This window comes from Suricata suricatta, chromosome 4, assembly GCF_006229205.1.
Source record: "Suricata suricatta isolate VVHF042 chromosome 4, meerkat_22Aug2017_6uvM2_HiC, whole genome shotgun sequence".
Lineage (NCBI taxonomy): Eukaryota > Metazoa > Chordata > Mammalia > Carnivora > Herpestidae > Suricata > Suricata suricatta.
Window position 1 is genome coordinate 86456772 of NC_043703.1, and position 27432 is coordinate 86484203.

Here is a 27432-nt window from a genome sequence, read left to right on the forward strand (position 1 = left end):
TCCCATAACAAAGCCTGAACCTCCCCATTCACTTCTAAGGCTATGTACGACCCACCCCCTAAACTTACTTTTTTTCAGTCTGCCAGGTTTGCTCTTCTTTTCTGGCCTTCCCTACGCTGCACCCTCAGGCTGGGACCTCACGCACAGCTCCTTTTGTTTGGCTAACTCCTGGGCATTCTTTAGGTCCCTGCTTTGAAGGCACTGCTTCTGAGAAAGCACCTATGGATGCCACCCTGACTGCTGTGGCTCTGGCCTCTGAAGCCCCTCACGACATTTGTTCCTCCATATTGAAACCGCTGGTGAAGGGCAGGTCTGCCTAGACCACACTGGCCTGTGTCGTGGCAAGGTGGGGAGGGCCCCAGAGGGCTCCTCCTCCTCGGGTTGTGCTTTGTTCAAGCAAAAGACGAGGAAGCTGTGAGGGTGCCAGGAGCTGCTGGTCAAAGGGCACACGGCAATCACTCAATGAATGCTCAGTGTGATTAAGTGCTTAATAACCCTTTAAAAAGTTCTTGAAGTTTCCTTGTTCATTCACATGCTGGTGTGTATTCTCTGCCTGCCTCATCCAACAGGAGCCCCAGGAGAGTAGGGGTCCTGTCTTCCTTCATCCCTATATGCCTGACATCTAATGGTACTTGGCCTTTGAGAAAAATGCATCAACCAGTTGAAAGAAGTAAAAGGAGTAAAAACAAGACACCCTTAGAACACTGAGCATGTTGTGCCAAATCTAATCACAAGGACAGCAAAAACAATTCCCACAGGGAGGGATCCTTGAGCAGGATCTGGGGGACAAGATGGCATCTTCATCTTCAGGGCAGCCAGGGTGCTCTAGGCAGGAGGCACAGCATGCACAAAAGCATCACAAGGGAGGGAGGAGAGCAGGGGGTAAAAAGGGTAGTGAGGCCAGAGCAAAGAAGGCCCCAGAGGAGAGAGTGCCCTGTCCTGTGTGCCTGGGGTGGGGGAGATGGAACTGAGGGACCTAGAGGAAGGCAGGGCAGGACTCTACCTTTGCTTTAAAGACATCTTTAAGGTTTCTGGTCTGAGGAGGAAGGGAGCACGGGAAACCAGGCTAGAGATGGTCAGAGTCTGAATAGGCACAAGGAATGAGATGTGATGTGCAGGAGGAGGGGTCATTCAACAGCATAATGCATCCAACACTGAGGGCTGCCATGTGCCTGCCAGCTACTGCCTTTGGCACTGGGAAGAAACACAAGAGAGGAGGCAAGCCCCTTCCCTCTTGCAGCCAGCATTCTAGGGGCTGTGAGGAGCCACCACTTGGTGGCTGATGAAGGACAGGAGGAGGAAAAGGGGGGACTCCCAGCTCCATTGCACCCTGGCTTGGCTTGATCTTTATTGGCAAAAACTCTTCAAACCCCTCACTAGCCTGTGTTATCATTTTCTCATTCAGGCTTTCTCCAAGTTCCTTCTGATGTTCTTGATTTTATTTTAAGCTCATTCCCTTTAGTTTTTTAGGTGCTGACTAATGCTCACAGAGGACAGTATTCTTTCTTCTTAAAGACATTTCAGATATAGGAAAATGATGACGAAGTCACTCCATGGCCTTTTCTTGGAGAGCCAGGTGGAAGCCCCCTTCCCCTGACGGCAGAGAGCAGGCTTAAGGAGCTACCTGACCTAGTTGCTCCTGTGGGAGGCAGCTGGCAGGTCACAGGGCCGTGGGGGCACCTCAGGCTATAAGTTCTGCCCAGAATAAAGGTGAGCCCTGGATGGAGATTGGTGGTAAGGGGGAGGTTGTGAGAATTAAGAGTTAATACACAAAAAGGGCTCAGGGCTGTGCTGGGCACAGAGCAAGCTTTCTCTCTATTCACTATTATATTACTATTATGCCATTTCCATGTGCTAACAACCAACACAAACAAGGATAATTTGAAAATTTAAACCCCAGTGCTTACAGGAGAGTAAATTATATCTGCAACTGAACTGTTCCTTGAATGAGCTGAGCTCTGCTTATTAAAATGACAGCAATTACAGAGACAAGGGAGGGCATTTGGCATCTGCAGCCATCTTCACAACTGAATCACCGTGTCTGGAACATCATGTACCTGTTGGAGGCGGAAGGTTCTCTATCTAACTTACTGGTATGTCCTTGGCTACTTTATCGGGAATCTTTACCAAGAATACTTTCAATACAAATGCTTATTCTTAAATTCCAGTTGCACATCTCCCACATCTCTTCTTGGGGCCCTGTGGGTGCCTAGGGAAGATCGGGAAGTGCTTCGGGAGACAGTGAGGCATTTTCCTCTCTCCCTACAAACCACCAGCCCCAGATCAGTCCCACCCAGCGAAGTTAAGTGAGAGCCTGCACACAGAGCACACAGGCTGCCGGCTGAGGTAGAGATGGGCTGGGAGGGCACTCTGTCCAGCAGTGTCCCAAACGGGCCCTGGCGGTTCTGGCTGGAGATGTGTTGGCCTTGGTTGGAAAGGGCAATGGTGAGAAGTCCTGGGGAAGCCTTCTACTGCGAAGAGGCAGGAATGGGCTCAGGGAAGCAGTCAGGGCCTTGATCTCCCTAAGGGGCCAAAAAGTTGGAAACATAGTCGCTATGCTTTGGTGCAATTTAGATTTGGAAACAAACTGATGGTCAAACAGTAATGCTTTTAGAAGACAGCACAGGAAGTGGCTTTGACCTTAGAGCAGTGAAGAATGAATTAGGATATAAAAGGTACCAACTATGAAGAATCTCGATTCATGAAAAGAACTGAGAGAGGGAAAGGTAAGCTACAAAATGAGAGAATATATTTGCAACACACACACACCGTGGTGTTAAGTCCTAAAATTAAGTTTCAGTGTTAACTGCTGCCTTGCCACCTAGCAAAATCAGGAGGGCCTCCATTTTGTGCAACTGAAGGTTCCCCTTCACACTCTGGCCCCATGGATAAAGTTCCCTAGCTAAACAGTGCTTCTTATCAAGGGGGTCAGGCACAGTTCCTGCTTATCCCTGAGTAGAGGATTTAGTTCCCTGCCAGCCAGTGGAATTACACAAACAAGCCAATCTCACTTCAGTGGGGATCAGGGGGTACCCCATCCTCTTGTTACTATGCAGCCTGCTTCTCACAGCCCATGCTGGTTCACTGTTCCAGAGGGCAGCCCATGTGGCCCTGTGTCCTTGTCCTCTAGGCTATGAGTGGATGTGACTAATAAATGGTTGTCGAGCTAGTATGTCCAGAATTGGGTGCTGTGTGTTCTGTCGAACCTGTATCCTCAAGGCAGTGAATAGGAGGGGACTCAAACAACATCTGACACAAGACTAGTGTCGAGAACATAGAATGCTTACAAATTATTACAAGACACAAACTAGACAATCCAGTAGGAGAATGGCAAAACACCCAGATAAGCACCATGTTCACCAAAGAGGAAATCCTAATGGCTAATAAACATATGCAAAGACACTCAACCTCATTAGCAATGAGGGAGAGAAGCAAGTTAAGGCTCCATGAGATGCCTTCATGCACTAGATTGACAAACAGTAGGAAGCGTGACATTCCAAATTCTGTGGCACAGAGCATCTGGAACTCAACTCTGCAGGTGGAGGGTTGATGGGTGCAACCACTGTTAACAACTTGGTGTTATCTAGTAGCAGTGAGGGTGGACCTACTCTATAATCTGGCAATTATACACATAGTTGTGTAGCAATGCTACACATGCAGCATGTTCACAAAAGCCCTTTCTTTTTTTTTTTTCTGAGTGAAGTTTTTTTTTCTTTTTCCATAATATTTTGTTGTCAAATTGTTTTCCATACAACACCCAGTGCTCTTCCCCTTAAGTGCCCTCCTCCATCACCACCACCTCTTTTCCCCCCTCCCCCTTCAACCCTCAGTTCATTCTCAGCATTCAATAGTCTCTCAAGTTTTGCATCCCTCTCTCTCCCCAACTCTCTCTCCCTCCTCCGCTCCCCCTGGTTCTCCATTAGGTCTCTCTTGTTTTCCTGCTAGACCTATGAGTGCAAACATATGGCCCTTTCTAAGACTTCCAAACTGGAATGGATGTGGAAATTTCAGCCCATTCCTCTAGTGGAATACTGAGCAGCAATGAAAATAAACCCATGACGGCCACTACTAACAGTGTTGGATGGATGGATCTCATAAACCATGTTCAGCAAAAGGAGTACATTTCCTACAGCTCTATTTACATGAAGTTAAACAAAAGGTAGTACTAAATTATAGTGTTTAGTGACAAATCAAAACTCGGTAGAGCTGCAAAGAAAAACAAGGAAGAAATCATCTTAAAAGCCAGGAAGATGGTCATCTCTGGCTGGAAGGTGGGGGTGTGATGGGAAAAGAACAGACAGAAGCTTCCATAGTCCTGGTTATCTTCTGTTTCTTCACCTCAGTGACAGCTACCTGTATGTTCATGGTCACTTTATCATTAAAAACCGAATGTATACTTTATACATACTTTTGTATCTATGCTTTATAAAAATAAAAAGGCACATTAAAATAAAAACAATCTAACTAGTGACCTGGACTCTTTTAACCTGTGACGGACTCTGAGCTGCAAGTAGCCACACCTGCCACACCCCTCCTAGACAGAGGGACCCCAGCTCGGCCCCCACCCAGAGCCACCTCTGACCAGGTGACTGGGATCAAGTGGGTTCTTCCAGCAGGTGAGGGTAGGGTGGGGAAGGGAGGGCCGAGCAATGTTTCCTGGAAGGTGTTTCATGAACTTGCTGCTACATTGTATGGTAACATAAGCCTGGGGCTCTGTCTTTCCTTTTCTGTGACCTCCTCTTCCTGCTGTGACCCTCACCATGGGAATTTGGTCCCTTATTCTACTTTGATCTTGCACTGCTTGCTGGAGCTCTGGAGAACCAGCATTCCACGGGAGGATTTCTTGGTCTGTAGATTTCTCCAACTTATAATTACTAGTGCCTTAAATTACTTTCCTTTGGGGAAGTGGTGTTGTCCATGCCCACATTTCTTACTTCTGAGTCGCTTTCTACAACGAAGCTGTTTGCAATTGCTCCTGAGGTAGCAACCCCATTTATGACCTCAGCCCATCACCCAGTGAATACATAGGCACACTGAGTCTGTGCTCAGGGCTGGAAACAGGACTTCGGCCTTCGGGGCCTAGCATGGACCCCCTCATTCAGCAAACATTGCAATCACTAACAAATTAAAAGAGCAACCTGGGAAGTCAGTTTTTTTTTTTTTTTAGAAACTCAAACAAAAGTCCAAATAAAAAGCACAGATTATGCCTACTTAGAGTCTCTCATGTGGTTCTGCCCCAACATCTTATTCTTCCCTAGTCTGTCAGAGTCATGTGACTTACAGTCCCTTAGATCTTCCTGGAAAGTTTTCATCCCAGAAGCTCCCTTTAGCCCTGGGTCTTCCATAGGCACGCTTACCTGTCATGCCCACATTTCTTCTTGGACCACCTGTGTTCGTTAATTCTAGATACTCAAATATAGTGGCGTCACCACTATGGGAAGGTTTTGACTTTGTCTTAAAACCACTTTCTTTTTTGAGCTATTTTCTTATTTTTTGCTCTATTAAATTGGGAAAGAAAGTTCTAGCATATTTCATCAGAAGATTGCTATACAGAAATCTATCATGGGAACTTTTGCCATGTCTGAGTTTCTAGTAGTAGGAAGGAAACAGAGACTAGAAACCTGATGGTCTCAAATAGAAAAGAATTCTTGCTGCTTTTTGTCTCCTGACCTTCCCAATCATGGATGGGTCTCCAATCCCTGGCCATGCAAGGGACAGCGGGACCTAATCCCTGGTGCGCCAGCCTTTGATACCAACAGGGCACCACTGCTGGGGCCCACAGCCTCCTGCCCCTGCCCACACTGCATCTCTGTTTGATATGCCCCCCTCAGTTCCCCATCCTCTCTTCCTAACCCGGTGCTCTACCCTGAGAACGCCCGACTTTCCTCTCTCTTATATAGAATTCTGATTAGTGGTTAAGCAGCAAATCAGAGTCAAAACGCCCGAGTCAAATTCCAGCTCCAACACTTACTGGCTATGAAACCTGAACCTCTCTGTGCCTTAGTTTCCTTATCTGTGAACTGGGGTAAGTATCTACCTTGCAAAGTCATTGTAAGTTATAGGGAAGGGGAACAAATGTGATATAGCTCTACCTCTGTGCCAGGTAGTAAGTGCTTTACACATATTACTTATGGAAGGGACTCTTCATAGGCACAGAGTAAGTGCTCAATGCATGATGGCTATTTTCCTATTAGTCCCTAATGGTTTAACAGGTGAAATCTCTCAATAAAACTGCAAACCCTTACGGAAAAAATAGTCTCACATAGGCCTTTCAAATGGCTGCATTGTCCATGGACAAGTCCTCAGCTCATGCTAAGTAGTAAATAAGTCAGACTTGAAGGGAATTAAACCAAAAGCAGAATTCCTGAATGATAGCTCCAACCCTTGGCATCAGGAATACACTGGAGCCAAGTGATGATGAACTTGGGCTCTATAGGCAATCACGCCTGGGTTAGGTCCTGCTTTATCTCTCCCTGGCTGGGCCACCTTGGGTTTCCTTCTTTGTAAAGTAGAGGTGATAGAGGTATTCCTCCTGGATGGGTCCCTCTGCTTACCCAGCTGGTGGCTGAATGGCACCTGGAAAGCATCCATCCTTAATCTCCCTTATCCACCCATGAGAGCAAAGATGCAAGCAAAAAAAAAAAAAAAAGGGGGGGGGAGGAGAAGAGGTGATGCTCTGGGTAAAAATTGGATACTATAAGTTAAAAGTAAATAGAAGTTAAATTTGGGGATTGCCCATCCTAAGCTCACCTCCCCTGGGGAACTTTTAAGGGCTGACTCTGTGTGTGTTGGGATATAGGTCTAGATAATGACAGACAATCATGATTCATAAGGGTCTCTAGCACTGATAAGTAGAGATAGGGTCATTTCTGACCTGTCCAGAGTTACAGAATCACTCATACAGGTGGTCCTAAAATGCTCTGTAATTTCAAATCAGAATTCCAGACCTTACTAAGCCCCCTCTGCCATGTATAGCAACAGGGTCGTCAGGTAATTACAAAGGCATAAAGCAGAACAGAGCAAATCCTGTTTGCCCAAACAGCTCTGGGCTCCTGCATCTCATTCCTGGGTCATTAAGGAGGCTCCACATCGTTGCTTTCAATCAGTGCCTGTCATGACCCCATCCCGTCCCTTCAAGACAAAACACAAACCCCTCCAAAGAACTACCCCATCTTTTCTTTTTCCTTATACCCTTCAGTCAGCCCAAAGAAGCTGGGCTGATTTGGTGGGATCCCGTCTGTGTTCCTCATTTCAGCCTCATCACTATTCTAGCCTCAGATAAAACCAGGGTGAGACTGTGCTCTTGCCTCCTTGGGACTAAATGAGAACCAGCCTCTCTGCCAGCTATCAAGAGGAGAGAGAATCCACCCCCCACCCCTGTCCCAAACCTAATTCACTTGGAGATGGTGCAGGGAGTGGGCCAAAACACAAAGGTTAGGCAGATTACGAGGTAATTCAAAGGTATCTCCCTAGCAAGGTAAAAATTCCTTTTCTGGGCTATGCCACACAATGACCAAGCAAAGGAAAAATGTGGACAATGGCTTTGATCTCTACACAGTGTCATTTGCAGAAATGATGCAATGGGGAGTGGCTTCTGAGGACAAGTGTAACCCAGGACAATGTGGAATCCTGGGCCAGTAGCAAAGCTGGGCTCATCTCCCCAAGGAAGCTTAAGCTGCTCACAAAGCAAGGCCATGCTGCTCTCCAGCAGGGGCGGCTAGGGAGAGGAGGCTATGGTCCTCCAGTGTCTTCCTGGCCCAGGACTTCCTTTGTACAGGAACCAGGGGAAGGAGTTACCTTCTGATCACATCCGCTGGCCACCCATCTGCCCATGTGCTGAGAGTGGGGAGAGGTGGGGTTAGCTGGTCTGGCAGGGCTTGTTGGGAGGAGAGAGAAGAGAGGAGGGTTTTATCCCAATTGGGATGCTCCTAGTAGAGCTGTCATTCATGGTCATGCTCCATAGGAATAATAATCGTATGGCAGGAAGTGGAAGGCTGGCCAAACACCTTTGAAAGATCCCCAGAGGTGGACCCTCCACCAGCCACGTGATGTGTGGTGAAGTTAAGTGCCAGCAAGACTTACGCAGAGAGGAGGAGGAGAGGGAGAGAGGAGGGGAGGCAGAGAGGCAAGAAGGTAGGGAAGGAGGGAGGAAGAAGGGGAGTGAAGGGCATCTAGGATGGCCTTTGTCGAGCAGCATCCACGCCTCCTCTGAGCCTCCACCGGCTCCCCCTGGACGGCCGGGCTTGTCCTGCTGCCCACACCCTTCTCATTCCCCAAGGCCTCCCTCGTCCAGCTACATTTTCCCAGAAGAGTTCAACTCTCCTCCCGTCCCCCCATCACCCCTGCCACAGATCCCTTACTACCATTAAGTGTCACGACGCACTTGCAATCTCAGACATGTCCTCAGTGATCCCCAAACCACATCCCATCTCCAGCCATCTGTTGCACATTCCTCCCCCAACTCTGCTTGGACCCAGAAAGTCGGCTTTTCCCTTGGAGGCACATCCATCAGCCTCTGTACAGGCTCTCAGATCTGCTAACTGTGCTGTCACTCTCTCATCAGCTCAGCTGCTGCATGGTTTCTGGGTCACGTGAGGGTCAGGACCTGCTCCCGTGTCTTCCTGACAGGTTGGGGTTTGCCAAGATCTTGGTGCCTCGCTTGTTCCAGAGTGGCACATGCCTGCACCCGCCCTTCCTGTTGAAGGCCCCTGGGCCTTGTCGAGGACACTCATTAACTCTTCTTACGCACAGACCCCCTCATACCTACATCATCCTTGATCCGAGGTCTGAATGGTTCTCAAGGTGAAATGATAATGTGTACTGGCAAAGGTCAGCAGAGGAGACACTTACCGGTAAATGCCCCAGAAGAGGCGTGATACTGTCAGAAACATAGAGGATGCTGCCATCTGTGGTCACTGCGATGATGAAGCCGTCTAATGCCTGTGGAAAATGCAACAGTGGAAGGCTCCTTAGCTGTGCTTTTATGGAGGCTATCACTGAGGCCAAGTTCTCCCCATCATGACACTGACTTTGTTGTATAATTCTTAGAATATTTCCACAAATAACCTCATTGCACTTTTTGGCCTCACACAGGATGATTTCGTATGTGGATTCGTCTAGCCTAGACAAAGCACTAAAGGACTCACCGAATCCTACCTCTTATAATCATGAGACAAAATTGAGCCATGGAAATTGCCTAAGTAGTTTTAATGATAAGCATCCCGTTGGGCTGAATCAGAAACACCACAATTACCATTAAAAGATGTCAGTGATATTTTGTGGTTCCCATCTCCCTACCCCCAATATGGCTTTGAGTTCAGCAGGAAACATTTACCAGAAGATATTGGACCTAACAGATGCATTAACAACTGTCAGTCGGGGTCAACTTCTGCCTTCATTCATTGCCTTAGGAGGAATACCTCTTGGAGGAAACCGTTTGTAAAGAACATTCACGTTACTTACTGAGTGTCTACCGTATGTGACGCATGCTGTTCTAAGTGCTTCGGTTAGAAAAGAAGGGACGGAGGCCATCAATATTTTCTTTCCTTCTTTCTTTCTTTTTGAGAGAGAAAGCGCAAGTGGGGAAGGGGCAGAGAGAAGGGGACAGAGGATCTGAAGTGAGCTCTGAGCTGACAGCAGTAAGCCCTATGTGGGGCTTGAACTACAAACTGTAAGATCATAACCTGAGCCTAAGTTGGACGCTTAACCACCTGAGCCACCCAGGTGACCCAGCCATCAACGTTTCTCTTACAGACAACTTTGCTGTTTTGTTTTTAGATTCCTTGCTGGATTCTCATGATGCTTTCATAAGATATATCTGCAAGGTGATTTCTAAAATTCAGACTATATAATTCAGTACAGAATGGGGTCCTCTTGGCAATGGGCTATATGGGTGCCTGGAATAGATGGAAAAGATTAAAACAAAGCTCATCTCACCAGGAAACAAATCTCTGAGGAAGTCAAAGGCTCAGGTGGACAGTTATTGTAAACCTATCACTGTTGCTTTATTTACAGTATCTTTGAGGTAACATCTTCCCTGAATGTGAGGATTTTTCTGCTTTAAGGGGGGAGAAAAGCTACACTGAAATATGTGCTTAGAAAGTTCTGGAAACGTTTTGTATATACTCAGCTAGTTCCTCCCAGGGTGTTACTGGAGGTCTGCACCGCCACAAGGGCATGAATTCTCCATTAGGGGGTGCAGCTAAGTATACTGTAGTAGGAATAAGAAACAGTCCACTAACTGTGCATGAAAGGCACTGTGGCAAAATGGGAGAGAGTTCTCTTCACCAGGAAAATGAACACTAGGGTCATGTATTTTTTTATACTTACATAGGACAGGAATTAAGACTGAAAACTATAGGGGCACCTGGGTGGCTCACTTGGTTAAGCGTCCAGCTTCAACTCAGGTCATGATCTCACAGTTTGTGAGTTTGAGTCCTGTATCAGGCTCTGTGCTGACACCTCCAAACCTGAAGCTTGCTTCAGATTCTGTCTCCTTCTCTTTATGCCCCTCCCACACTTGTGCTCTATCTCTCTCTATCTTTCAAAAATAATAAATAAATATAAAAAATTTTAGAAAAAGACTGAAAACTATATTAAAGCATGTTTCTTAAGTGGACATCATCCTTTTGGATTGCATCAGTAGTTTTCCACTGGGGGCAAAGCGATCCCCTCCTTCCTGCCCCCATTGGGGCACATCTAGCAGTGTCAGTAGACGTCACTACTGGGGTGGGTGCTACTGGCATGTGGCGGGTGGAAGCCAAGGATGCTTTGAAATATCCGACAATGATGCACAGGATACCCCCTCCCCCAACAAAGAATGATGAGGTCCAAGAACCGAGGTTAACAAACCTCCGATAACATTTATGGGTCATGGTGAACACAGAGGTGCATCCTGGTAACTTTTGTTTCTTTTCCTAATTGTTTTTTTTAAGTCATATTTTCAGCCCTCCTGGTGGTGAATTTTACAAGGTGGGGGCACTGTTGATGTCATCTGGACCTTTTAGGAAAAAGTGGGGCAGAGTACTGGGAAAACAGAAACAGTACAAATAATTGCCTTGCACAGTGAGCCCAAACCCCTCTTGGATTTGTAAAGCATGTGGGTGTTAAAGAGCTGAAGGTATTTATAGATGGAAGATAACTTTCATCAGCTTATTGGCGTTTCCCATCCAATGCGCAAGATGTGCGCTGAGTCACTGCTTGGAGAACACTTGCTGCGGCTTTAGAAGGTCCCCTCAGCTCCACTGAATGACTCAACACTCTGTGACTGGGAAATCATGTGTCCCTCTCAAAGTAACGTGGACTGTGACAGCAGCTCAGGGAACACCCAAAATGCCATAATGGCCCAAAGTTTATATCTGCCGCACGCCAGAAAGAAACATAAACAACTCTGCCAATTCCTTTTCTGATGCTTCTTGCCCTCCCTGGGACAACCTCTGGGCTTTGAGAAAAGATCATTGTCGCTTCTCTGAATAAAATTCAGAAGTACTACAAACGCCCTACCTGCCAGTCAACAAGAGCTTCCTCTTCTTTCTTTCCTTTCTTTCCTTCCTCCTTTTCTCCTCCCTCCCTCACTTCCTTCCTTTCTTTCTTTCAGAGCACAGGTTGGGGAGGGGCAGAGGGAAAGGGAAACAGAGGATCTGAAGCAGGCTCTGCGCTGACAGAAGTGAGCCTGATGTGGGACTCTAGCTCATGAACTGTGAGCTCATGATCTGAGCTGAAATTGATGCTCAACGAACTCAGCCACCCAGGTGCCCTAAGAGCCTCCCCTTCTTCTGGGCAAACTTGTTCCAATGCCTGTAGCCACAATCTCTGCCAGCTTACACTGTCCCTGCTTAGCTGATCTGTAGCCAAGTCATTTTTGTTCAAACTCCACAACCATAGGAGTCATCCTGGAGTCTGGATTGGGGCCTTTCTGAGAGAAGAGGGAAGACAGAGGGATTCACATTGAGAGGGCACCAGTGGTTCCTCTCCCTAGGGCCTGATGGATCCTGTCCTCATCTAAAAAGGAAACCTCATGGTCACCAAGACCTGGCATCTGAATCTCTCATATTCCCTGAAATGGCTCTGGAAAAGGAGAGGGCTGTGCAGCTAGAAAGGGACACACACACTAGTTAAAAGCTGCCTAGTGGCAAATGGCAATGGCATCATCCTGGGGGGGCCACCGAGGGCCTGGACCATCTGGAAGAACATCCTGGAGGTGCAGTTACTCATCACCAGGTCTGTGTTGACTGAAGACAGCAGACTGGAACAGAAGTCTAAAACAGATCAATCACAAGGGCTAGTCGGTGGGCTTCCCAGACTCCTCGAAGCTGCGATGTGCCCAGAAGACCTGATTGTTGTGCAGGCGTAATTCACTCACCTAGCATAATTCCTTTAGATCCACTTCAAGGAGTCTACACTGGGAGCAGGGGAAAGTGCATAAAGAATATATATCCAAGGGTGCCTGGGTGGCACAGTCAAATGTTTAAGCATCTGACTTCAGTGCAGGTCATGATCTCACAGTTTGTGGGTTCAAGCCCCACATAGAGCTCTCTGCTATCAGCACAGAGTCTGCTTCAGATCATCTGTCCCCCTCTTCTCTCTCTGACCCTCCCCCACTAGTGTGCACACACTCTCTCTCTCAAAAAATTAAAAAAAAATCTTAAAAGAATATACATACAAATCTAAAAATCTTTTTCTAGAAATTCCACTCTCCTGAATCTCACTCCTGCCTTTCAGCCCAAATATGTATCCATTTTTAACTTTATAAAAGTCTCATTTCCTCAAACACTTTTGATTTCTTGAAACTCAGTGGGGAAAAAAAGAAGGCTGTGCTACATACTCTGGAAAAGAGGCTGGGTGCTATAGGGTTATATGTTTTAACTACTGTTCCCTAAGAATTAAAAGATAAAATGGTTTATGTAAAGTAGCATAATGATACATTAATTCAACATTATATTTCACAAGCTGGTCTAAATTTAACATACTTAAAATGCATTGCTTCTGGAGAAAGTTCTGTATTTTCTTTAAATATAGTTCACATGTAGATTTAAGTATCTTTCATTTTATGCAAATGTTCATTAATGCGCTTATATTTCATAATATTTGGACATCTTCGTTCTGGCATTTTCTTACTCCAGTACTTTCTGTTTTCTGCATAGTTAATCTATGTAAATTAAAGTTTACATCAGTCTTATACAGGCACCTAAGAGGAGATATAGAAAGAAGCCACTCTCCAAAAACCCTGCCAGGAACCACGGACATGCAGCCAGCATCTAACTCCTTTCACTGAACTCCTTTGTCCCCATTTCCTCTTCTAAGTCAAGGGCCCAGACATGCCACGTCTGGAGCCTTCTCTCCCTCCACTGTCATGTCCAAACACTCCCAGACGAATCCCCAGTTTAAAAGTCAGAGCACCCTGAAGGATGTTTTGGAGAGACTCATCCTCATCTGTACAGTTTCACCCAAATGTAAACACAGGACGTCGAAGAAAGCCATTGCCCCAGAGCAGCCAGATTTCCACAAATATAACCCTGGAGATGGGCATGGGCACCTAACTTTCTAAAGGAAGAAACATGGGCATCTTTCTTAGCCCAGAAAGGGCAGGGAGGCATAGGGTCATTTATGGTGGACACCCACATGCCATGTTGATGTAATAGATCTCAAGTTCAAAGCCTAACTTTAAAAGACTTTTGTTTTCAAAATGTGTTCTACTAAGGGAAACCTATAATCACTGCATTCTAAAAATTAGGAGACTCTGAGCCAAAAGTCAATGCAGAGATGTAATTTTTTCTCCCCCGGCCCCTCCTTCCACCTACCTGCATCCTTGCCCATCCCAGCTCCCAGACTGGGTGTCCCTCTGATTGGAAGGCCAGGAGTGGGTTCACCTTGCAGTCACAGCAGCCACAGCACACACTCACATTCAGTTTGGGAATTTTTGCTTACACTGCCAAACTCAGTAGCCAAAATATAAGCAATAGCAGGCAGAGTTGTAAGGGGTATCTGATTCAAGATCTCTTTCCAGGGTCAAGAATAGTTGTTTACTTCGGGCACAGGGTCTTATTTAGAACAAGCAATTACATTTTGATTTGCAAGCAATTAAGCTAATTTGAAAGTGCATTTCACCTCCAACATCAGCTGGGTGAATTCTTCATTACTGAGGAATGAAGGCTTCCAGTCTTGCTGAATATCACAGATTTCCGTTTGCGCTGAGACTTCTGAAAAAAAAATAACATAAATAAACTTTTATATTCAAAGTCACCTTGGAATTAGAATTAACAAATGAAGCACACTTATTTCCTTGTAATTTTTGTGCAAACTTCTGTGGCATTCAAAGAAGCCAGTATAAAGAAATGTTACCCTGATTTTCAAGGACTAGGGACTTTGGATGCAATGGGCTGAAAAGTGTCTCTTGATGTTTTCATACCCCTTTAATGAGGTTCAGGAGAAGAGCGCTCTACCCTCTGCTTGGTTGGAGTGCCTGCCAGCAGCAGGCGGCACAATGCCCTTGAATTTCCACAGGACAAAGCCCACCATCAGCAGTTGGGGGTTGGGTAGTTGTCACTTATCAAGGCAATGGGAACAGTGACTGGGATGGGAGGACGTGTTCCTCAGCTCCTCTTTACAGTCAAGGCAAAACAAATCACTTTAGAGATCTGGGGTTTTCAAAACTCCGGGAACATTTTAGGGTTGTAGTAAATGACCTACTGTGTCTGCTTAGGATGTAGTGTATTTTTCAGCATTTCCAGGTACTGAAATACAATGTGTTAGACAAATATACATTACTTAGTTGCTTTTAAAGCCAGAATTTATTCTTCTCAAACTCTTTTCTAGATTGATCTATAGTTTGCTTGTTTCAGTAACTACCTTGTACTGATGATGTTATTCACGTTTGTAAATTGAGTAATCATTGGAATACACAGGACTCCTTATATACTCTAGTTCTTTTGCAATTTTGAAATGTTCTTGATAATATTATTCCAGATAGATCAAATGCCATATCAGATATATTTGTTTTTCCTTTAGTTAATCCTCCATCTTAACCAAAGTTTTGCTCCACTTTATGTAGTAAGAGGTTTCCTTAGGTATTATTTTCTTGGTGCTACCAAGATGGTTTCTTCTTCCAAGGTTCTGAATGAACAAGCCACTGCCGTCACCATGGCCAGAGGCAGCACAAGGTGAAATGCATCCTGGGGAGTAGAGGCAGTGTGCTACACGCAATTCTGGGCCAGTGTCCATTCTGCGGTGCCAGCCGAGCCAAGGAAGAGAGGGTGAAAGTCTCATTTCATCAAGTGGTGGCCACAGTTTGACAACTTAGGAAAGAACCTACCAAAGCCATGCCAATAAATTAATGCCATAAAGGTCTCCCCCTTTCCCTAAAACATAAACTCATCTATAATGTTCTTTTGACCATTAGGATCGAGTTGTAGATTAATTGTCCAGGGGAAGAGTCTTTTCAGGAATCCAAAGTTGATTTAGATAGTGGTCCATTCAACTTAAAAATAAAGGAAAATGAAAGACCCATTTCATTTCTGTAAGTAACTTTTAGATCATTCAGTATGACTTAGATACTTTCTAAACACCAGCATAAGAATATTGAAGGCAGCCATTTCATTCACTTTGTATTTCAACAATTTGATTGTAGTCCTTGGAAGATAAGCCTCAATTCACAGCATATTTTTTTTAATGTTTTCTTTTGAGAGAGAGAATATGAATATGAATATGAATGCATGGGGGAGGGACAGAGAGTGAGGGAGACACAGAATCTGATCCAGGCTCTGAGCTGTCAGCACAGAGCCCAACGCAGGGCTTGACCCCACGAACCATGAGATCATGCACTGAGCCAAAGTCAGATGCTTAACCAACTGAGCCATTTGGGTGCCCCATCAATTCACAGCAGATTAAAAATATGTGTGTGTGTGTGTGTGTGTGTGTGTGTGTGTGTGTGTGTATGTGTGTATGTTAGATAAAATGTCTCAAGGAAAATTAAAAAATGTTAAACTGGGAAATAAAGTTCAGTGTTATAATCATGTCTCCACTGGCATTTGATGTTCCAATATTAGAAGTTACAGGTGGCAGGGCAGGGTTAGCAAAGAGGTGAGGTCAAAGTAGTTTCTAAATAGCAAGGGAAACAAAACCACCTAGGAGCATTTTTTCCCCAGGAAAACATTACAATTAACAGCTGCCCCCCCCCCCCCAATTCTACTGCAGTGTAAGTTGTAGTTATGCCCCAGAGTGCCTGCCTTCCAATTGTTCCTGTTGCTCATGAACTAGGAGCAGTATGTCTTTGGGCTGTATGTGGTCAAAGAAAAGTCTGGGAAATGGGGCAGAAACTCTACTAAGCTGGGTTAATATTACCTTGTCCAACAGAGATGTTTCTCTTTTTTCTACAGCTTCTCCACACAACCCCATTCCCTATCCACTAAGGCAGACAAATTGAAGGGGCATGAATGAGGAACAGGATTTGACATTGGAAGAAGATCCCATTAAATCATCTTGAGATTCACACAAGAAGAGGAAAGTATGCAGGTTAGTCTGACCCTGTAGAAGTAACATTTAGATGGACATGGATAAGGCTGTGCAACACAACTTGCTATTTACATAATTTAGGGATTTAACTCTTTACACAGATATGGATGATACAAAGTGTATCTAAAAAGAAACAAGGTCATGTTCTCATTTTGATTTGTATTATTTCAAAGAGAGTAAGTATGGATCACAATTTATCTCCCAAGCTGAGAAAATGGGGGTGCTTGAAGGATTATTGAGGAAAGAGTCATTATAAGTAATTATAACCAGTACCTGGACCTAATCATCTTATCATGTGGGCTTGCTTTATCATGAAGGCAGAAAGCATGTCTAAATCCACAGTTCTTTAAAACTTTAAAAGGTGGAGCTTTAAATATACACATGCTTGTATTTTACCCAGTAGTGTGCTAGTAAAACACTCTCCATCCCTACAAAAAAAGGGCCCTGATTTATAGTGTCTGCCCATTTCTGTGGTGTAAATACTCCCATGGTGGCTGATTCTAAGCTGTCAACTGGCAAAACTCCTGAAAATTTAACAATCTTCTTTTGCAAGCCAGGCTGAGCCAGCTCCAGCTCACCAGTGGGGTTCCACCCTGGATATTCTGATGTATGAATCTCTGAGGTGTGACCCAGTTATATGTATTTTAAAAGCTTCTCAGGTTATTTTAATGGGCAGCCAGGATTGAAAACCAGTAGTCTAAATGGCTGTGCTCCTGGGTGTTATATAGAAACCAACTTGACAATAAACTATAAAATAAAAATAAATAAATAAATGGCTGTGCTAATGGATGGCTATAGTGCAGCAATGATACAAATATCCACAAGAGCCCCATGAATTATGCCTTGTGGAAAAACAGTATGGTGTAGTATTAAAAACTTGGGCTCTGGAGGCAGACCGCCTCATATAAATTCCCCCATCATCCTGGTTATCTGACTCAGGTGAGGGACCTAACATCTCTATGCCTCTGTTGTCTCATTTGTGAAATGATACTAACTCAGGGGAGTTGCTGTGAAGCGCACATGTATAATTATACAAGAGTCCTTGGAACAATGCCTGTCTGGTCCGTGGTGAGCACCAAGCAAATGCTGACCAGGTTATTCTCTAAATCCACAGTTTCTATTGCAGATTCCTGTGGAGTTCATGTCCATTTGGATTATAAGTAAAGTTATTGTTTGTTTTTGTTTTTGATTTAATCCAAATTTTGGTCCAACCTCTGAATTCCTCCATAAAATCCACTATGGATTTTCTGGTTTTTTTGGAATATAGTATCACAAGGATAAGTAAGATCCTGAGGTGATCCTGTTTGCATTTAAGGCTGTACAAAGTAGGCTTTAGTTTTATAAAAAATGGTGAGATGGTGATGGGTGCTCCTGGTGTTAGGAGGCTGCATTTCTGTTGACTAATCTTTTTCAGGTTCCTAATTTGACAATTCTGTAATTCTGCAGTGGACAGAGCCCAGCATAAATGTCACACTGATGAACTTGATCCCAGCTGTCCTATTTAACAGCTGTCCTGCTTCTCAGTGGCACTGACCTAGTTTGAGTAATTTGTGCAAAATGTTTCAGTAATTAAACCAACCTGCTATTTCACTTAGCTAAATCATTATTTAGGAAACACAACCATTCTGATTAAATTATTGGGGCAATCGAATACTGCTGCAACACTTTATTCCAATCCTGCTTGATTATTCTTCCTTGACTTTTAACAAAAGCAATTAACACATTCTTTATACTCCCCTAGACAGCTTTGGGGAAAAAAAGGAGGATATATCATTACTGTCATATTTTTAATAGGTATATACAATTATTAAAGAAATAATAAAAGAATAGCAAGCATAATGAAACTTTCTAATGTCCTAGCTGGGCCCTCTTACATGAAATCATCTTGTCTAGGAAAATGTTCAGTGAAAGAGAAGCTTCACTATAAGCACAGAAGAATTGTAATTATCTCCTCAATAACCTGACGTTTCTGACTTTATTATGTTTGGTGTCGTGGTGAGGGAAAAAAGAATTCTGCTCTTCTTGCTTGTTAATATCTACTGAACCCTCTTAACTCCTCCAGTTTTTTGGTACCATCCATAGGTGAGCAGCAGTGCAAGGTGGTCAGTGCTAAGAGGTAAAATGGTTTAAAGGAAAAAGGTAAAAGGGACAGAAGATTATTTGAGAAAGACATAAGTTCAAGGATAGATTCAAGCGGTGATGTAATATAATAGAATAGTATACACCAATGAAAATGAACCAGCCACACTGGAAGAACACAGATTAACCTCATAAACATCATGTTCATAATGTAGGATTCCATATGAATAAGGTCCCAACAGCTAATCTCTAGTATTAGAAGTCAAAATAGAGATGGCCTCTGGGGAAAGCAGAGGTCGATGGGAAGGAAGGGCCATCTATTGGGGAAGCTTGTATTTACTGGCCTGGGTGTTGGCTTCCCAGCTTTGTTCACTAATATACAGTGTGATAAGTAATTTAATTGTACAGTTACAATTTGTATATTTTCTGTAAGAATTAAAAAGTTTTTATAAAAGGAAGTAATGCTGGGATAGCTGGATATCCACATGCAAAAGGATGAATTTAAACACCCTACTTTACTCCATTTTACAAAAAAACAACTAAGAATGAATCAAATACTAAATGTTCACTCTGTGGCTTATATGCTTGAGGCTTAATCTATGTCTTAAAACTATGAAACTCTTAGGAGAAAACGGGGGTGGTGTAAATGTTCATATCCTTAGACAACGGTTTCATAGATAGGCTACCTAAGGCATGCAAGCCAACAACAACAAAAAGGTAACTGGACTTCAAACTTAGAAACTTGTATAAAAGAACATCAGTAAGAAAGTTAAAGGCAACCCATGGAATGGGAAAAATATTTGCAAATTATTTTTATCTGATGAGGGTCTAGTATCCAGAATATATGAAGGACTGTTACAACTCCACAACACAAAGATAAATAATCCAATTTAAAAAGATGAGTAATTGACAAAGAATTTGAATAGACATTTCTCTGAAGAAGATCTATAAGTGGCCAATAAGTTCATGAAAAGCTGAACATCATTAATCTTTAGGGAAATATGAATCAAACCCATAATGAGATATTGCTTCATACTCACAAGAAGGCTATAATAAACACACCACACCACGCCCACAACCACACCCATACCCACACCCACAACCAGACAATATCAAGTGTTGGTGAGGATGTGGAGAAACTGACACCTTCATAAACTGATGCTGAGAGTATGAAACTGTCCTGCTGTTGCAGAAAACAGTTTGGCAGTTCCCCGAGTTCCCTACCACTGGACCCAGCGATTCAACCCTAGATATATATCCAAGACAACTGAAAACATACATCACAAAAACTTGTACATGAAGGTCCATGGACAGCAGCATTGTTCATAACAGCTGAAGAGTGGAAACAACCCAAAGCCATCAACTGATAAATGAATAAGCAAAATGTGGTATATCCATACAACAGGTATCATTTGGCCATAGAGTGGAGTGAAATACTGACACTTGCATTTTAAAATATGGATGCTAAGTGAAAGAAGCCAGAAACAAAAGACCACATACGGGATGATTCCATCTGGATGAAATACCTAGAATATATAGAGACAGAGAGTAGGTTAGTAGTGGTCAGGATTTGAAGAGAGGGGAAATGGGGAGTGACTGCTTTACAGGATGATAAAATTAGTGTTAATGGTTGCACAGCCCTTTGAATATACTAAACCCACTGAGTTATAAAGTTTAAAAAGGTTATTTTTATGGCATGTGAATTATATTTCAATAAAAATGGATTTGACGGTAAGTAAATTACTGAGTTTCAATTTATTTTTTTTCGTGGTGTAGCTCAGAAGGCTGTGAGTTCAGGAGCCATGGCAGAGGTGGTGGGAGAAACCAGTACGTTCCGGTCCAGAGGAAAATGAATTCTTGGGCATTGCATCTCTTCAGGGCTGAATGAAAAATGCTTGCTGCAGCCATTTTTAACTCAAGACACTCCCACTGTTAATGCCACTCCACCTGAGCTGGGTGCTACCTGTGAGGCAACTCTGGGTTCTCTCCTCTGGCTAATAAAGTGATTTGGGAGGTAAGGGTCCTCTCCCAAACCTGCCAGAGGTGGGATATTAAAGAGGATGGGTGCCTTTGCAAGAGGAAGCCTGTGACGGATGAGATCAGGCTTTGCTGGAACCAAGCAGAAGACCAGCCTGATGAAGTCATTGCCAAATGAAAGGACAGGGATGGAATAAAAATGGAGAGAGGCGTAACCTTTACCATTGTGTTTCTGCAAAAATCCAATGACCTTTTCCAGCACGGTGGTTTTGTCCATTTTCCGCGTGTTGCCAGGGAGCATGGAGCTAAGCTCTTTGATGAGAACATTGAACTGGTCCCGACGCTTCTTCTCAGACTTGTTTCGAGAAGCTCTGTAAGCACAGAACACACAGGTTACTAGAACATTCCACTTCATAAAGACTTTATTATGAAATAGAGGTATTTTCTATCAGAGTGTCTTCTGTTGTGATCATCTGATCAGAACTCTTTCAGGGAAAGTAACATTTGCCACATTTCGGCATTGACTAATGGGGACAGAAAAATGTTTTGCTAGACTCTTGGCCACAAAGAGAGACAGTGTTAATAAGTAAGATCTGACTCAGATGCGAACACTTACACAGATTAGCTCTGTTGCCAGATGCTGCTCGCTCTGACTTCATGGAGCTTTAACCTTCAGAGAGCAAATGACATGTTGTGTACCTGGCTGAGGCCCAGAAGGGTTTGCTCTGATAGCCCTTCCTTAGGCTTTAACTGGCCCCTCCAACCCAGAGCACCCAGCCTTTGGCACCAAGTTCCAAGGGCAAACCAAATACCCTGAGTGTTTGGAAGACAGCCAGTGCCACACAGGGCATATGTCCTGGCCTCTGCCCCAGAACTCGTCATCCTGTTGGGGAGACAAGGCATAACTCTCTGGAAGTCGTGCTCGACCCAGGGCCAATGTATGACAGAGAATGCATATGGCTGTCAAGCTGCTAAGAGCAGATGAACCCTTTTAAAGATGACATAAAGGAGCCTTAAATGAATATTACTAAGTGGAAGAAGCCAATCTGAAAAGGCTACATACTGTCTGATTCCAACTATATGACATTCTAGAAGAGGCAAAACTATGGAGACCATAAAAAGATCAGTGGTTGTCAGGGGTTGAGGTGGGGATGGATGAATGGGTGGAGCACAGAGGATTTTAGGACAGTGAAAGTACTCTGTATGATATTGTAATGGTGGATCCTCATCATTATACATTTGTCTAAACCCAGAGTACAACACCAAGAGTGAGTGCTAATGTAATCTGTGGACTCTGGGTGATAATGATGTGTTGACTAAGGTTCATCCACTGGAACAAATGTCACACTCTGGTGGGGGATGTCGATAATAGGGTGGCTGTCCGATGCAGGGATGGGGGATATATGGGAAATCTCTGTACCTTCTACTCTATTTTTCTCTATTCTTTCTGTGAACCAACAACTACTCTAAAAAAAATAAAGTCTATTTAAAAAATGACATGCTACACTACACATCTATAGAGAGAAAAGTAGAACTGCTCAGCTTGAGAGGAGGGGAACTCTGAGGAAGTCTGGGATCCTTGGGAACTGCAAGAGGAAAGCACGGCTCTAGGGGGCACTCTCCTAGATGGCCGAACAAGGAGCACGTGTCACAGGACGCCTGCCCTCACCCTGAGGAGGTTTGGGAAGAAGCACTGCTCTAGAGAACTTGATCTTTAGTGACATGCCATAGACCCAGGGGCTGGCTCTCAGCCTCACAGAACTAGCTCCTCATCAACAGTCACTTTAGTCAAAGGTGATCCAGAGCGGGGAGAGCTGACCCACCTTCCTCAACTCACCCAGGATGGGCTTGTTCCACTAAGTTGGCTCCCTGAGAGAACAGGAGTTACAGCTGCAGGGCCTGTCAGACATGGTCTACCTGCTCTAGGCACCCTGGGGCCTGGCATCAAGGTGCCAGGAATAGCTGATCACTTATCAAAAGGCTGTTGGCCAGCATGAAGTCAGGACCAGGTGCTGGTGGCTTGTGACAACTCAGCAAGTTCCCATCAGGGGGACTCACCTCCTCTGGGGTAGGTATCCACATCTAGAGGTATCAATGTCAATGAAGATTCTGCCTTCCCAAACAGCTCTTGCAAACACAGGGACATGATGAAAATATCCTTTTCTTAGGTGCCATGGTGGCCATAAGCACTCTGCTTGCCTATGCCTGAGGACACACGATCTTGCCTTGATTTCAACACACCTGTTTACAAACCATTTTTTGCTGATTATATCTCAGTTTGGGCTCCTTCCTGACAATACCTGAGGCAATTCTTTAAAGCTCACCTCAAGTGTGTGGCCACTACCCATATGTAAGGATCTCTTCCTTTTCCTGACTTTTCTCTCATTCCTATCCTTGGATAGGGGTTTCTACAAAGACCTCACTCCTAACTGAGTAATCGCCCTCATATACGTGTTCTCAGAGTCTCGGACTGAATGCATGTGTTCAAGGAAGACGTTGAGGTGCCTTTTGCTAGTCTAGGGTAAAAGCCTAATGTTCAAACACACAGGAGAGAAGAAAGGAACCTTTTAACTTTCTGAGTGACTGTCTATGCATTATAAATAATTTTTTGGCCTAGATTTTAAGAGTGACACGCAGCCTCCTTAGCCAAAAAAAGCTCTGTTCCTGTCCTAGTTTGCCCATTATAAATTATTTGTGAGCCGATAACACCCATCTCATTATTACTCTGTTCTCTTCTTCAATGGGTGTAATGACAACCAACATGGCCTGGCAGAGAATACGATGAAGGCTTATATCATTAGTGACAGAAACACAAGCTTGTTTCCATCAGCCTCCGCCTGGGACACACTATGGTGCCCAGTGGAAATCGGTCAATGTCAGCTGGATCTGCAGCTCCGAGGCAAGAGAAAGAAAATGAGCCTTGAATGACCTTATTTCCAATAAGGAGGTCAGCTTGGCAGGCCCCGAGACACCACACATAAGGCACTGGGGCAACTGGCTGAACAACACTTAATCAATTTCTGGGTGGTTTTTTTTAACGTCATTATGTACATTCAACAAAATCTACTTATGTTAAGTGTATAGTTTGATGAATTTTAATAATTGCGTAATTAACACCGAAACCCAGAGACAGAACGGTACCCTCATCCTGAAAGGTATTCTCTTCCAACTTGCTGATCTCCCCTTGATGACAGCCACAGGAAACCACTGATCTGCTGTCACTTCAGTTTTGCCATTTTTAGAATTTCATACAAATAGAATCAGACAGCATATAGTCTCTAATGTACACGGAGCATTAAGTTTTTGAGATTCATCCGTGTTGTTGCATAGATTAATATTTCATTCCTTTTGATGGCTGACTAGTATTCCATTGGGTTGTTTCCAGTTTGGGGGTATTGAGAATAGTGCTGCTCTGAGTAGTCATGTCCATGTTTTTGTGTAGACTTAGGCACACATTTCTCTTGGGTAAATACACAGGTGTGAAATTGCTGACTCCTATTGTAAGTATATATATGTTCACCGGTTCACCATTATAAGATACCACCATATTGTTATGCCAAGTGGCTGTACTGTGCCTGCATTTCCAACAGCAATTTATGCTCCACATGCTTGTCAACACATGGTATTGTCCAACTCCTCTTCCTTTAGACATTGCAATGTTTCCTCATTGTGGTTTTAGGTTGCATTTTTTCACTAATGATGTTGGACACCCTTTCACATGCTTAATATTGTTTCATATATTTTCTTTTGTAAAAAATCTATTCAAATATTCTGCCCATTTTTCAGTTGTGTTATCTTGTTATTAGATTTAAGAGAGAAAGAGGGAGAGACAGGGAGAAGGAGAGAGAGAAGAGCTGGAAGGGAAGGTGTGTGTGTGTGTGTGTGTGTGTGTGTGTGTGTGTTAAATATACATTGACATAAGCCTGACCTTTTGGTTTGAATGAAGGGCTCAAAAGCTCCAAGTTATGTTTTCTAGTGTCCTTCAAGGGACATTGGTTACATAGATAACATTTTCTGGGTACTTACTATGTAATAGGTGCTATTTTAAGTGCTTTACGTATACTAATTACTTTAATCATCACAATGACCCTCTAAGATAGATACTATTATTCCCAATTCACAGATGAAGGAGCTGAGGCACTGCAAAGTTGTGTGACTCACTAAAGTCACATGAGTAGACAGTGGTGGAGCAGGCTGGCTTGGGTGTCCATGCTGGGAAGCACTGCACTCTCCTGTCCCCTTCCACAGCTCCCTCCAGAAACACCGTGAAGGTATCTATTATGGAGCTTTGTACCAGTGCTCTGGGAGCACAGGACTAAGAGTGACAAATTCTGGCTGCTTGAGGTTACAGCATATAAACAAAACACATTCTGCAGAAAAATAGCATTTCATGCTAACAGGATGATGGTATTTGTGTTCAGGGAAGAATACTGTAGAAAATCAACTAAAAACAGCCAACCAAAAGAAGCTTAAAGTCTAGAGGAAGAGATGGAATTCAAACATTAGGTGCAATGTGATAAGGGCTAGACGACAAGTTTAGACAAATTGCCAAGGGCATTCACAAAGGAAGGAGATCAGCCATGTGAGGTGGTGAGGGCGCTGCATGCGAGGCCTTGAGGGGTAGGCAGGCAGGTGGTGGGAAGGCAGCCCAGGAAGAGCTGAGTGGCCAGGTTTGACAGGACAGTTGGGGACATGTGAGAAAGTAAAGTGAGAGATAGGACAAGAAGAGTGAGGCGAAGCACAGGATCTCAAGTGCCAGTATAGGCAATCTGGTCTCGGCTTTTGGATGGATCCAGAACAGGGTACTGATGGATAGTCTGGGAGAGGGAAATGGTTAAGAAATCAGGAAAAGGGGGAAAGGGACACCAGCTCAGAGGGAAGTGAGCAGAGACAGGAAAGAGAGGTGAGGCTGGTCAGCCACAGTACTGTGCCCTACATGGCTAGGGGCTCTGCTCTCTGAATTGGGCACTAACCAGACCCACTGTGAGGAGCACAGGGGAGAAAGTGGGGGTCAGAGGCAAAGGAGTCTCACTCAAATTTCGTTTGTCTAAGAAAATAACACTGATGATATATACCTTTAAGATTATTACTCTTAAAATGAACATACAGTAAACAACACTGAGGGGGGGGGCACAGTTCTATAAATTTTGTCCTCTATGTAAATTCATGTAACCATCATCATGACCAAGAGACAGAAGAGGTCCCTCTAAAGCTCCTTCATTCTCTCCACACCTGTTACCAATGGCAAGCCCTGTTCTGTGCTCCATCACTATGCTCCCTTTTGGAAAATGTCCTAGAAATACAATCATACAGCACATAACCCCTCAGCCTGGCTTCTTCTACCCACAGAATGCCTCTGAGATTCATTCAAGCTGTGGCGCCCATCAGTACCTTGCCCCTTCTTAGTACTGAGCAGTAGTTTTTTTTGTATGGATGTCCCACTGCTGGTTTATCCATTCACCTGCAAAGGAAATTCCCGTTGTTTCCCACTTTTGGTGATTATGAGGAGAGCTGCTGTATACATATGTGTCCAGGTTTTTGTGTGAACACAAGTTTTTAGCCCTCTGAAAGTAAGTAACCTGGGTCATATGGAAAGCATATGTATAACTTCATAGTAAACCGCCAAACTGTTTTCCAGAGGGGCCTACCATCCTACCTCCTCCCAGCCCTAAAGGAGTGATCCAGATGTTCTATATCCTTGAGGGGAGCTGGTACTTTTAACTTTACCTAATCTAAGGCGTGTGCAGTATTGCCTCATTGGGGCTTACATTTGCATTTATCTAATGGCTAATGATATTCTACATCTTTTCATGTACATTTTCCTGCCATCTGTATATCTTCTTTGGTGAACCATCTGTCCGTGTCTTTTGCCCATTTTTATTTTTTTTCGTGTTTATTTATTTTTGAAAGAGAGAGAAAGAGCAGGGGAGGGGCGCAGAGAGAGGGAGATAGAGGGTCCAAAGCAGGCTCTACATGGACAGCAGAGAACCTGATGTGGGGCTTGAACTCACGGACCATGAGATCATGACCTGAGCTGAAGTCAGATGCTTAACCAACTGAGGCACCCAAGCACCCTGCCTGTTTTTAAATTGGGCCTTTTGTATCCTTACTGTTGAGTGTTAAGCATTCTTTATATATTCTGACACAAGTTCTTTTTCTGACATATGATTTGTCAATATTTTCTCACAGCTCACCTTTTTATTCTCTTAATGGTGTCTTTCACAAAGTTTCTCATTTTGATGAGGTCCAAGTTAGCAATTGTTTTCGTTTTGTTGATGTGCTTTTGCTGTCAGGTCTGGAAGCCCTCTGCCCAACCTCACACTACAGAGATTTTCTCCGGTGTTTTTTCCCAAGGAGTTTTATACATTTTATATTTCATAATCCATTTTGAGTTAGTTATTTTTATAACCTGTAAGGTTTAGGTTGAAGTTTATTTGTTGTATATGGATGTGTAATTTTTTCCAGCATCATTAAAGACGAGACATTCCTATATGGAATTGCCTTTGAACCTTTGTAAAAAATCAGTTGGTCATATTTATGTAGGTCAATTTCTGGGTTCTCTATTCGGCCTCATTGATCTGTGGATCTATCCTTTCACCAATACCATGCTGTCTCAATTATTGTAGTTTTATAATAAGTCTTAAAATTGGATAATGTGATTCCTCCAACTTTATTCTTTTTCACAATTATTTTGACTATTCTAGTTTCTCTGCCTTTCCATTATAATTTACAATCAACTTGTCTATACTTACAGAGTTCTACCAGGATTTTGATTGAAATTGCTTTAAATCTATGGACCAATTTATGGAAATTTTGTATCTTTATTCTGTTGAGCTTTCCACTCACAAACACAAATATATTTTTCTA

The 27432-nt window shown here is 43.8% G+C and overlaps 1 protein-coding gene across 4 annotated transcripts in view; it reads right to left on the minus strand.

Annotated features, from left to right (window-relative positions):
• The window catches only part of NPAS2 (neuronal PAS domain protein 2), an 87191-nt gene that overhangs the window by 43225 nt on the left and 16534 nt on the right, over window positions 1–27432 (minus strand). For 3 of the 4 annotated variants that reach the window (XM_029937139.1, XM_029937138.1, XM_029937140.1), the window contains exons 3-5: window positions 20788–20936; window positions 14107–14198; window positions 8851–8940 (exon numbers count right to left, since the gene is read on the minus strand). In XM_029937139.1, the coding sequence (XP_029792999.1) occupies window positions 8851–8940; window positions 14107–14198; window positions 20788–20936 (331 nt within the window). Of the gene's footprint in view, window positions 1–8850; window positions 8941–14106; window positions 14199–20787; window positions 20937–27432 lie in introns of those variants that run through there. The other variant, XM_029937141.1, reaches the window with a different exon arrangement.